The 13,409-nt window shown below is 41.9% G+C and overlaps 1 protein-coding gene across 6 annotated transcripts in view; it reads right to left on the bottom strand.

Moving 5' to 3' along the window:
* Positions 1-13,409, bottom strand: part of SHROOM4 (shroom family member 4) — a 219,777-nt gene that overhangs the window by 9,395 nt on the left and 196,973 nt on the right. For 5 of the 6 annotated variants that reach the window (XM_089904543.1, XM_089904541.1, XM_089904542.1 and 2 more), the window contains 4 exons: positions 8,762-9,562; positions 5,067-5,216; positions 4,010-4,190; positions 264-533 (listed from right to left, as the gene is read on the bottom strand). In XM_089904543.1, the coding sequence (XP_089760669.1) occupies positions 264-533; positions 4,010-4,190; positions 5,067-5,216; positions 8,762-9,562 (1,402 nt within the window). The remainder of the gene's footprint in view (positions 1-263; positions 534-4,009; positions 4,191-5,066; positions 5,217-8,761; positions 9,563-13,409) is intronic. The other variant, XM_089904545.1, reaches the window with a different exon arrangement.

Raw genomic sequence — 13,409 nt, 5'->3', positions numbered from 1 at the left:
CCAATTTAAGTTTCACAACCCCATGAGGTAGGTAGTGTGTTTACCCTATTTTTGAAGGGATGGAGACAGAGCGAGGTTAAGTGAATTGCCCACAATCACACAGTTACTTAGTGGTAAAGTCAGAATTTCCACTTAAAAGCCAGTGCCCATACTCTTCACACTATGCTCTGCTGCCTCCAGACTAGCCAAACTTGAAAGAGGGATCCCTGGGAAGAAGCAGATGGCACTTCCCTCCATCCACACCCTGGAGACCTCAACCCTACCTTCTCCTGGTTGGCCTCTGAATCGATGCTGTTGAGAGCATTTTCCACACGGGCCAGTCGACCAGAGAGCGACAGCAACAGGTTGACTACTTTGTCCAGGTCCCCAATAAACAAACGGTATTTTTCAAACTCATTGGATTTGCAGACGGCTTTTAGGTTGGTCTCCACCTCCTCCCCAAGGGCAGAATTGGCAGTGATGTCCTCCAGCAATCCTCGCTGGGCCTCCTGCAGGACTGAAAGTTTTCTGCCAATGCTTTCGATGAGCTGAATCTAGGAGAAATAAACAGGAGAAGCAAAGGATGAGAATGGGGACTGACAGAAATGGATCTGTCCCTGGAACCGCTGTTTAGAGATCTAAATAACCGAAGGCGGGCTCTACCCTAGTCACTGGAAACAAAGGAAACCTGAGCAAGTTGTGAGCAATTCCAGTTTTCTGGACAGGCACCTTCTTTCTCATCTCTTCAGATCTGCTAGGAATCTCTGTCACCACCAAACTTCTTGGCATTAGATGAGTGGTACCCATTGGCTAGTTCTCGTTTGCCAAATGTAACTTACTAAATACTTGCTGAGGCTATTTAATAAACAGAAATGCTTGTGAGAGCATAGGTAAGAAAAGCACTGCCATCAAGTGTTTGCCTATTACTTCATTCATTCTCCTTCAATCCCTTTCAGTACCTCTGATGTTGATGACACTGTGCTAGATCTTCCACCACTCAGCTTGGCTCTTGAGGCCTTTTGGATAAAAGTGTGAGTCCTGGAGTCACAATGACTAGGTTTGACTGCTAGCTCTGCCACTTCCTAGCTGTGTGACCTTAGGTGAATTTCTGTATGGAGTTTTGCTTTCTTTATCTGCAGAATGGGGTAACTGCAGTACCTACTTCACTGAATTGTAATAAGGGTTCAATGAGATAATGCATGCCAAGGGTTTAGCACAGACTAAGTGCTCAATAAAAGCAGCTGCTATGATTATGATTCAGTCTGGCCTCACCCTACCATTCTAATCTCACTCCTCAGAACCTCTGAGGATTAGCCCCTCACGCTGTGTTCACAACACTCATTCTTATATTCCTGATTTGCTTATGCAGTTCTGCCAGCTCTTTATCTCTTCCTTCACTTTGGCTATTCCCATTCTTTCTTCAGAGCCCAGCTTTGCCCCTACCCTCCCTGCTGGAAGCCCCTGCCCCCATAACTCCTCTCTCAATGATCTTTTTCTTTTCTAAACTCTCCAGTCTTTTAGAATGAGAACCTTGAGTGTACTTTGAGGTTGTTCACTTTCTGTTTCCTGTGTGTGCATCTGATCCCTCTCCCACTACTGACTGTAAGTTTCTCAAGGGAAGGACTGCTTGTGTCTTCTGATTTGTCTCCCCTATAGGTGTAACCAGTTGTGGGACTGCACTCACAGGAAGGTAGTGTGGTAGAGTGGAGTTTTAGAGTCAGAGATGCCTGGATTCCAATTCCACATCCTCCAAACTGTGTGACCTTGGGCAAGATACCCAATCCCACTGAGACTTCTGTTTCCTCATCCGTAAATTGGAGAAGTGCCCCCCACCAACCGTCCATTGTTGTGAGGGTTAGATGTGATCATAGAAGTAAAGTACTTAGTATTGTGCGTGGCACATTAAGTGCTCAATATATGTTTATTGATGCTGTTACTACTACTACTTCTACTATTACTACTACTACTACCACCACCACCACCACCACCTGGCACTCTGAGCTAATGGATACCTGTCTAGCTGCAAGGTCCTGACAAGAATAGACCTGTCCCAGGTTGCTCCCAGCCTTTGCAGTCAGTATTGCATTATGGTCAATGGCATGGACTCTAGTGCCAGACTACCTGGGTTTGAACCCCAGCTCTGCCACAAAGTAATGGTGTAAACTTGAGCAAGTTACTCAACCTCTCTGTGCCTCAATTTCACCATCTAAAAGATGGGGTAACAATATTACTTACCTCATAGTGTTGTTATGAGAATGAAATGACTTAATACATACTACATGCTTAGAATAGTGTCTTCTATATAGGAAGTATGCTTCAGTGTTTTATTACTATTCCTGCTCAGGCACTCTGGGAGCATAAGCTTGTAGTTATGTAGAGTATGTTCTTTTCTCGTCCTTTATTTAGAGATGTCCGAGGTGACAAAGGACAAGAGAGCCTGCTCTGGGTCTGGGCCAGGTGTCATAATTCAGAACTGGTCAAAAGTCAGGAGCTCACCATGATCTTAGTGTAAAGTGTAATAGGTTTACATTTAGGGAAATTTCCAAAACCCACTGGAAATTAAGGATCAATGATATGAATGAGGCAACACAATTAGATGCCAAGAAGCTCCCAATTATATCCGCACCCTCTGCTTTCCCAAACAAAACTCAGTGCCAGGGACAAGGGAGGGCTGGGGGCCAAATGATCAACTTGGAAAATCACCTACCTACCCCCAGCTCTTAGGTCCCATAGATCTGGAAGGAAGAAAGTGGACAGAGCCCTTTGTTTCTCAGCACTTGGGCTTTATAACCTGAACTTCAACTCTGGGGAAAGGGTAGTGGATACAGCTGTGGAGTCATCACAGACCCAGCTAGAGCTGAGTGGCTTTTCTGGGATATTACAAATTGGTGACCTTCCTCACCTATCTTCCTCAGAGACAAAAACTGTCTTAGCCCACCCACAATCACTTCAAGTCACTATCTGCTGTTCTGTGTTTTGCCATTTCTGATCATGTCTCTTTTCTCCTCATCAGACATTTATTAGGTTTGCTCCTAATAAAAAAAATCCTGAGTGAGCCAGGAGCAGCCCTGTCATATTTAGGAAACATGGAATCCAAGGAAGCAGGCACCTGGATCAATAAAACTTTGATGCCACCATGCTTCCTATTCTTTCCCTGACATTTTGCTTCAGATTGGAAAGTGGTGGGGGTCTCTTGCAAATGGCCTTGAGCTTTTGTACAGGTCATGTCCTGAATAAGAAATATGGGCAGAAGAGCAATTTGCATTGAGTTCAGATGTCTACAAAGTGGTAAATTGGGCCTTTGAGGTTGCCGTGGAAACCCTATTTGCTTATGAAATAAAAGGGGTAAGTGCAGGGAGGGCAAAGTGATTCCAGGAATTTGATTAGAAACCCAGGCTAGTGGTACTTAGAGGAAGAAAGGGGAGGCTTCAGAACAACATCATCTCCATTTGTCTATTTTAGTACTTTTAAGAGATGATTGACTATTCTTGCAAATAAATATTAAAGTTGACTGGCCTATAATTTTTCCTTTTCTTTCTTGGCCAGTCTGCTCTCTCTTTGAAAGTTACACAGAATAAAATCAATGGCTGCCATTGGTTAGAGCTCACTGGCAAAAACTCTGATGTGCCTTGGGTAGCGAGTTGCTTACAAGGCTGGCTTATTTCAGAGCAGAAAGTCAGACAGTCTTGACTTTGAGTCCTGGCTCAACACTTAGTCTGTAACCCTGGGCAATCTGGTCCTCTCAACTGGTAAAAAGAAGACAGTAATGTCTATCTTATAGAGTTGGTTTTAGGATTTGAGAGACACTGTGATGATGATGATGATGTTTACTATACTATTATTACTTTTATTGACTGGATCAAAAAGAGACTGCAGTTGCATTTGTGAGAAACCTAGACAGGCTATTTGATTTCCATATTGAAAATACAGGAATGTACCAAGATATTCTGGATTGTGTAGAGGGCAGGTCAACCTCCAGACACACTCAGGCTAAATGCAGTAAATCTCTAAGGCATGCCAAAAACTTCACCTTTTTTTGAGCCAGTTCGTGGTCAATTTCCTCCTCTCCCAGGCCAATCTCTGCCATCTCGGGTTGGTCTTTCAACTTGTTCAGCAGCTCTGCTTTGGCCACAGAAATATTGTAATAAGCTGAATAAGAGGTAGGGATCCCTGGGGCACCCTGGGGAGGTGAGAAGTGCTGAAACTCTTGTCTGTGGAAACAAAAAATGACCATTTGAGCACCTCTGTTGACAGCCTGCTGACCTTTCTGCTTCCTAATTTCCTCATTTATAAAATGGGACCCTGCTTCACCAAGGAGTTATAAAATAAGGAAATAATGGATGGGGAGGCACTGTTCAAACATAAACAGGCCATGTGAAGGCTCCCTAGAAACCAAGTTAAGGCCAACTTTAAGAACTTAGAAGGCTATTTCTACATCCCTGACTTCCACAGCTGGGGGGACTTCTTTAGAGATCAATGGGTTTGGTCATTAACACCCCAATAAAATCCAGAAAAAACTAGAAGGCCCCTAAAGTTCCAGGCTTCTGATCATCAATGATTCCCCTTGGTTCAGGGTCCCAGTATATGGATCCCACGGGAGGGGCTAGGTGGTAGAGACATGTCTGAGACCTTAGCTATTTGTCCTCTAAGGCCGTTGGGCTCCATCCTACCCATCCTGGATGCTAGCCCAACCTGGCTCTATCTAGTCTGCTTGCTTATAAAGGCACTCCATGGCTTTCCTGGACACGCTCATCATTTCACCTTTCCTGGTGGTGCCACTCCTGCTTGAAATAACCCCTCCACTGCATCTCTCCCACAGCAAAGAGGTCACCTATGACCTCAGCAGTGGTCACCGTGTTGGAGGATGAGTTTAGCACCCCTGCCAGAGACTTTTCACAGCCCACCACATCTCTCATGAGCTCTTCTGAGATTGCCTGAGGTGGGGCAGGCCTTTGGCCTGAGAAGGGATAACATCTCTCAACTTCTGGCATATCCCCAATGGTCCCAGCCTCCTCCATGGTTGCAGAATGAAATGGGGGGAAATGGAACCAGTGGTGCCCAGGGGCTTGACAAGTGTAACAGCAGACCCTGTTGTCTTGGGTTCACTGAAGGCTGCGGGGTTGAGGTGCTGCTTCTCGGAGCCCCAGCCCATGAAAGAGAACTTCTCCTCAGGAAAGAAGTAGCTCTGGCTCCATGCTGGCTTAGGTTTGGACTCTTCTGCCATCAAAGCTTCTGGTCTGATGTGAGGAAAGAAATGAAATGCTTCAATGTTAGGGTTCAGTGATGGAGAGGCAAATAATTCCGCCTATGGTTTATGTAAAGGGGAGACCCACCCCCACTATGTTCTTGTTGCCTACCAGCCATCCCTACCCTCCACCTGTCTGTGTCACTGCCCCTTCACTAACCTCTAGCTGTTTGAAAGGAAAAATAGGAGAAACTCATTAGTCATTTTTGCAGCTATTTGCAGCTCTTAGATAAAGGTCAAAAATAATGGGTAAAAGGCTCCACAGCTATTTACTGATTCATGCTATGCTGTCTCCTAATTCACCACACAAAAGAAATTTGGGCATGCCAATATTGCTCATCCTAGGTATTCATTTTACATGTAGGTTTTTAAGCTGATAGCACTGATAAAAGAGCACTACTAGCTAACATTCACATAGTGCTTACTATGCCCAGGAGCTGTACTAAGATATATATGTATGTGTGTGTGTGTGTGTGTGTAAATATAGACATAAAATGTAATGCTCATGACAACCATTTTATGGATGAGGAACATGAGGCACTGAGAGGTAAAGTGACTTTCCCGGGATCACGACAGTAAATAGCAGACCCGTGATTTAGACCTAGGTGACCTAACTCCAGAATCTGTGCTTTTAGCCACTATACTATACTGCCAAAGGGTCAACTTGACATCACATAAAACCCTGAATGTAAGGAATTTTCTGGCTGGACTGTATCTATGTTAGCAGAGAAGAGAGAACATTCTGGAGGAAATATAAATGTATGAATTTAGGGAATTCCTACCTATAAGAAAAATATTTAGGGGCATGTGTGCGAGTTGAAAGTTAGAAAGTACTGAAAGAAAGCACAGAATTTTTTTTAAAAAAAGGATGTGGCTATCTGTCAATTATATCTCAATAAAACTGGAGAAAAATTTTGAAAGAGGATGTGCTAATTAGAGACTCAGTTCCCTAGCAGACATGGCCCTGTACTATATTATAGTGTATCATATCAGGCACTGTGTTCTAGGGCTCCTTTCCTCATATTCTCCATTAATAGGGCAGAGGTTATAGGAGATCTATGAGAACATAATTTGACCTTGATAATGAACTTTGTTGCAAAAATAAGATTCCTTCTCCAGAGCACTGAGAGAAAATGCATAGAGTCCATAAAGCAAACTATACCTGTAATTGAATCAGAGTTATCAGATTTAACCAATGCTCAATAATTCCACTCACCTGCTTCTACATGTATCCTGACATTTTATAACTAAAGAGTATGTGGGTTACAGAGAGACTCTAGTTTAACGTGGCTGAAATTAGGATGTCTTTTTTTTTTTTTGCATTTTAGATTCAAAATATTACACATCTACTTGCCCTTAACACTACTTTCCCTTACAAAACCTTAAAGGCACTTCCTGCTGGGTAGAACCCTGTGCTCTCTGAGGGTCTGGAATAGGATCTTCTTGAGGAGCCCAGAGATCCTGGGGTGATGTAGTTGGCACAGTGAGCCAGACTATCTGGGTCTGGCTACCTGTGATCTTCTGCAACTTAATTTATATCCCTGTGCCTCACTTTTCTCATCTAAAAACTGTAGGAAACTAATGGTATCTATTTCATAGGCTTGTTGTGAAGATTAAATCAGTCAATAAACAAATGTGCTTAGAACAATGCTTGGCACATAGTAAAGAGGCAAAAAATATTAGCTATGTCGGGAATGATGTTTTTCCTTAAATCTCCATCACTCAAAGAAGCATCTACAATTGACATTTTGCAGCCACAAGCCAGGCTTGTATGCAAACAAATGTTTCCCCTTGCATCCCATAGTCATTAAGAAAAAGAAAATCTGTGCAACAAGTTACAAGATCTCTAGTAATAGCAATTTCCTTCTCTCTGGACAAGGTGCCAAGATGAATGGAGGTACATAAAGGAGGAAGGACTAGGAGGCTGAAAGGGGTAAGCCTGGGGCCTGTAACTACTACCTCTGGTACACATTGCCTTCTAGGGGACAGGAGGTCTAAGTAAAGGCCTGGCTACTGCAGGAACCAGATCTCCCTAAGAGAGCCTGCCTAGGATGGCAAAAGCAGCATAGATTTTGGAGTAAGATCTGGCTTTGAGTCTTTTCTGTGTAATTCTGAGTTAGGTAGTCCCTTATTTTACTCAGCTTTAGTTTCCGCATCTGTCAAATGGGGATAATAATGGCCCATAGGGCCGTTGGGAGAATTCAATGAAATAATAGATATAAAATGGCTAGCAGTGTCTAACACATATCACATGCTTAATACGTGATCATTCATTCATTTATTCATTCTTTCTTCAGAAATATTAAGTGCCTACTATGTGCTAGGTTGCCTTCTCTTCTCTCTGCTGTGATAGGTAACAATCCACAGTCACTTTCCACAAATGTTTTCTAATTAGAATAAGAATACCCCCCAGCTAGATGGGCAGCTTGAGAAGCAGCCACTAGGGATCTGACAAATTCTCATAGTGTCTGGGAGCCAGGCCCTGTAAGTGCTGTGCCTGTGGCACCTTAGGCTGGAAAACTTGTCAACTAGCTCCAGATAGCCAAGTAATGGATTTGTCCATCAGTAAAAGACACGATAACAAGGTACTTCTAATAGCAACAAGTCTCAGGCAAGTTCCTTCTGTAAAGGTATTTAAAGGAAGCACTGAAAGGATAGACACCTGCCCCTCATCCCCATCCCCAGCAGAGAGTCCATGGAGCTCTCTGCAGGAGGATTGGCAGAGCCAAAAGCCAAAGCTCTTTTGTTTTGGAGCAAAGAGGACAACCACACATTGTGGGGCACGCCAATGAGCATTGGCACAGTGAAGGGAACAGTTCTGTGGCCAGAGTACACTCCTTCTGCAGCCTCTCTGCCCAGACAGCTGACCCTGTCAACTACCACTTTTGGTACTACCATTTGCCCACTGAAGCAAATGCAAAGAGGCAGAGGAAACAAGGGTGGGGGTGATGGAGAAAGTGGAAGATGAAAAGAATGCCTTTGGCTGTTGTAAGGAATGGCCAGGGCATAATGCATCCAACCCCAGGAACACCTTTGATGCTGGGGGTGGGGGAAGAGTTTAGAAGCTCAGACAGGTCCTACAGCAGAGGCAGGTCAGGTTGTGAGCTGGCCTCTTGTTCTAGAGAGCAAGCAGCAGAAAAGGCAGAAAAGGACCTGAGCCAGGCTTCTGGAAAAGGCCACAAGGCAATAACGGTTCAATGCCTTATTGCTCAGGGGCCAGACACTGATGCATACCTTAAAGACAAACTAGAAAAAAATAAATATAGAACCTTGATAGTGATATTTAGGGATAAGAACATCAATGACATTTACTGAGTACCTACTATGTGTTAAGTATGGGGCTATGTCTTTTACGTGGATTATCCTCATATTCACAACAACCATGTATCATCATGCCCATTTTCCAGGTGAGAAAACTGAGGCTGGAAATAGTTTAATTGACCAGCCCAAGGTCACACAGCTGGCAAATGGTGAAGGTGGAATTCAAACTCATGCTGCCACCTCTTCAGGGACCTAATGTCTTTCATAAGCACTTACTTGGGGGAATCAGTGGTCTCCTGCTCTGATGTTCTCCAAAGCCCACCAATGCCATAATAGCAAGGGGGCAGAGCCTTCTCAGCTTGAGATCCCAAATGGACCCTTACTGGAGGCAGGAAATTGCTGGAATGGAGAGCAAAGGACCCTTGCTCTGCTGGAAGGCTTTGTGAGCCCTGCCTTGAAGCCTCCAGGTGGCCAAAGCCCAGCGGTTGGGGCTGCTCCAGGACCTCCTCAGGATTGAGGGCACTGGAACCAGTGGTTTCTGAACTGAAATACTGGGGTGGCAGCTCTTCCTCCTCCCCCTCCTCCTCCACCCCCTCTTCCTCTTCTTCCTCTTCCTCCTCCTCTTCCTCCTCCTCTCGCTGCTGCTTTTGCTGCTTCTGCTGCTGTTGCTGCTGCTGCTGGGCTGCACGAAAGAGCCTGTACTTCTCCCAGTTGGGAGGAGGAGGGCGAGGAGGAGGAAAGGCCTTCTTCCTGGCACCCAGAGGATCTGGCTGGATCTCATCAACTTTGGTAAAGAGCTCCTTCCTATGCTGCCCCCAGGCCCGGGAGCTCTGAGGATCCAAGCTGATGTGGCTCTCTGAGAAGGCCCGGCCCCGCAGTGGGTGGGGCATGGAGGCTAGGGAGCTATCCTCTTCATAAACGGAGGTTTCCTCTGGTTTTTTTGAGGAGTGCTTGAAGTCTCCAAGGAGGTCAAGAGAAGAGATTGCTCGGTAGCTTGACAAGTCCAGTGCTGGGTTCTCAAAGCAAGGATGGAAGGGGGTTGCCCATGAAAAGCTAGCCTTGGAATGAGCCATTTCCCTGCAAAACAGCAGATAAAGGTTGTATAAAGCAAGCACGTTGCAGATGGTCCCATAATTTTGGATAACATCATTTATGTAAAATTTAAAACAGCCACAAAACAATATAATATAGGTAGTAAGTGTAGCAATAATAATATATGCTATATAATACTGATAGCTAACACTTACTGAGTGCATACTAAGTGCCAGACACTGTTTTAAGTGCTTTCCATGTCTTAACTTATTTAATGCTCACAATAACCCTAGGAAGTAGCTATTATTATTGTCCTGATTTTATAGCTGGGGAAACTGAGGCATGGGCAGGTTAAGTCATTGCTCAGGGTCATAAAGCTGGTAAGTGGCAGAGCTAGGATTTGAACATGGAGAGTCTAACTCCAAAGTCTGGATATACACACCACCCCACACAAATGTGCTGTGTTCTGGGGCTTGCAAGTGCGGTTATCCTGCTACATCTGTTGTTTTTGTTTTGTTTTTAATTATGAAACATTTCAAATGTTTAAAAACATACAGAGATTGTTATAATAAATATTCATGTTCCCACCTACTGCCCACAATTAGCACATTTTAATACTTTACCATCTATGCTTCATGAATTTTTAAAATAATAATATCCTTTGTTTCACTCCCCACTTCTATTCCCCTGCTGCCTCTCTACATGCAAGCTATATCATGAATTTGGCATGTATACTTTCTGTCCATGTTCTTATACTTGTACCAAAAAACATCGAGCAGGCCATTCACAAATATCTGCTATTTTGGATTTAAAATATATCCTTCTAATGCAATTCCAATCAGAATTCTCACCAGGACTTTTAACTATAGAATTTTTGTGTTAACTTGCAAAATAAAGCAGGATATGGTAGTCCCCATTTGTCCGCTGTTTCACTTTCCAAGGTTTCAGCTACCTGTAGTCAACCACAGTCCAAAAAATAGTAAATGAAAAATTCCCAAAATAAACAATTCATAAGTTTTGAAGTGCACACTATTCTGAGTAGTGTGATGAAATCTCCCGCCATCCTGCTCCATCCTTCCCAGGACTTAAATCATCCATTTGTCCAGCGGATCCCACCCATTAGTCACTTAGTAGCTGTCTTAGGTTATCAGATGGACTGTCACAGTGTCACAGTGCTTGTGTTCAAGTAACCCTTATTTTACTTAATAATGGCCCCAAGGCCTAAGAGTAGAGATGCTGGCAATTTAGATCTGCCAAAGAGAAACCGTAAAGTGCTTCCTTTAAGTGAAAAGGTGAACGTTCTTGACTTAACAAGGAAAGGGAAAAAATCATATGCTGAGGTTGCTAAGATCTATGGTAAGAACGAATCTTGTATCCATCAAATCATGAAGAAGGAAAAAGAAATTCGTGCCTGCTGTCATACCTCAAACTGCAAAAGTTACAGCCAGAGTGCATGACATGGGCTTAGGTAAGATGGAAAGGCATTAAATTTGTGGATGGAAGACATGAACAGAAAGCATGTTCCGACTGACAGCAATGTGTTGCGCCAGAAAACATGGAGCCTATACGAAGACTTCAGCAAGGGATCCCCTGAAACAAGTGACTTCAGCCATTTACTGCAAGTAAGAGATGGTTACAAAGATTTAGGAATAGGTTTGGACTGAAAAACAGGAAAGTTACTGGAAAGGCTGCATCTGTCAATGAAGAAGCCACTGCCACATTTCTGGCAGGGTTGAGGAAGTTGATCAAGGAGAGAGACAGGATTCATATAACTTTTATTACAGTATATTGTTATAATGTTCTATTATATTATTAGTTATTACTGTTAATCTCTTACTCTACCTAATTCACAAATTAAACTTTATCATCAGTATGTATGTATTTAAAAGAAACATAGTATATATATAGGGTTCAGTACTATCTGTGGTTTCAGGCATCCACTGGGGGTCCTGGAATATATCTCCCACAGATACATGGGGACTACTGTATAATAAAAAACATATTTTGCTACAGAAGAAATGGGGGGTAAGTAAGGTATAAAGCATAATATAAAGCAATTATAATTAAAACTGTTTTACTGACTAATAGAACATAATTGAAAGTCCAGAAACATATCAAACTATTTATAAAAATGTCATATATAATTCACCTTCCATAACAAGAAGATAAAGATTATTTAATAGATATTTTTGAGACAATTGCAGAGCAGTGTTATTTGGAGCTGTACCATATATTATATACCAAAATAAATTTCAGATTCAAGAGTTCAGGGTGTGTGTGTGTGTGTGTGTATAAAATTTTAATATGTGTTATATGTGTATATATGTATATATATATTACGTAGTTATAAGAAAAAACTATCAGAAAGCTTAAAAACTATGACTTGTGAGGTGAAATAAGACTCTCATCTCATAAGTAATAGAAAAGTATATGCAAGGAAAACAAGTCCAGGTTTAGTTAAATATGTATAAAAGTTAAACTTCTGTATAATAAAGAGGGACCAAAGCAAAGGACATCTCTTTAATCTCTGAGTTTAAAGAGTTAAGCCCTCTAAGCCAGAAGATCTGGTTTCCTGCTGTAGTCTGTGAGCAATCAGCATCATGCTAAGTACTGCCTAGTGACAGGAAATTCCAGCAGTTCAATTAAATCATCAGACAGAATATCCATTCAGTAGTCACAATGAAGACTGAGAATATTTCCTCAAAAAATAATAATACACATAATGGTGGCCCAGGTCAGATAGAATGGAAAGCAAAATCTCCTTCATTCCCCTCATCTGCAGTCCCCATCCTGGCTAGCTCATCCCTCATGTGGATCAGAAATTCATAGCCACACATCCCCATTCTCTTCTTATTTGGACCTTAGCCCACCTATAGCTCCTTAAGATTATAATAATCCCTTGTGTACAGACTGTTCCACCTGGCATTTCCCCCCTCAGGAAACAAACAAACAAGGTGGTGAGTGGGAAGTAATAGGATGATAAATGCTATCAGGCAGTGAGGCCTTTCCTGACCACCTTATCTAAAGTAGAGACAACTTATCCTTAATTATCATTTTTCTATTTTGCCTTTCTCAGAACATACACCCCCACAAGGGCAGAGATCTTGTGTGTCTCATTCATCTGGTACCTACTGCCTGGCACATAGTAGGCATTCCATAAATATTTAATAACTGAGCTAATTCCCAAAAAAACCCCAAGGACCATGATACTCATATCATAAAAAAAGTTGAATTAAAGGGAAAAAGCAATAAACAAGACAAAGAAGGGCACTATAATATTAATGATTAGAAAACACAATTAAGATCTAATTACCCTGAATCTTTATGTACCAAATAACATAGCATCAAAATTCATAAAGCAAATATATAGAAAATGCAAAGGTAGAAAAAGCAGAAACAAAATATAAGACTTTTTCAGCTGATGACAAAACTGTATCCAGTCACAATAAAATAACACTAGAAATTAATAGCAAAATGAAAAACAAATACTTCTAGCACACAGAAAATAAAAGGGAGAAAATATCCCTCACTCTAGTCAAAGAGGAGATCTAATCTAAAATTGTAGACTACCTACAAATAACAACAATGAAAATATCAGAAGCAAGAGGATGTGGTTGATTAAAACAATGATTAAAGGAAAATTGATAGTCTTAAATACTTATATTAATACATAAAAACAAATTAAAATAAATGAATTATGCTTTCAACAAAATAAGTTAAGAGCCACAAAAATAGACCTAAGCAAAGCAGAAATAAAACTAATGGCAGAAATTAATACACTAGAAAACAAATAATAGAACTAATAATTAAAGCCAAAAGCTTTCTTCAAAAGAAAATATAAAACCATAAAACAGATAAACCTCTTGCTAATCTAATTAAAAACCCTAAATGC

The sequence above is a fragment of the Delphinapterus leucas genome, chromosome X, assembly GCF_059928025.1.
Source record: "Delphinapterus leucas isolate spDelLeu-1000000601 "Yukka" chromosome X, BTC_Dleu_Yukka2, whole genome shotgun sequence".
NCBI classification, from domain to species: domain Eukaryota; kingdom Metazoa; phylum Chordata; class Mammalia; order Artiodactyla; family Monodontidae; genus Delphinapterus; species Delphinapterus leucas.
The sequence above is the reverse complement of the archived record's forward strand: the minus strand, read 5'-3'. Positions and strand labels throughout refer to the sequence as shown.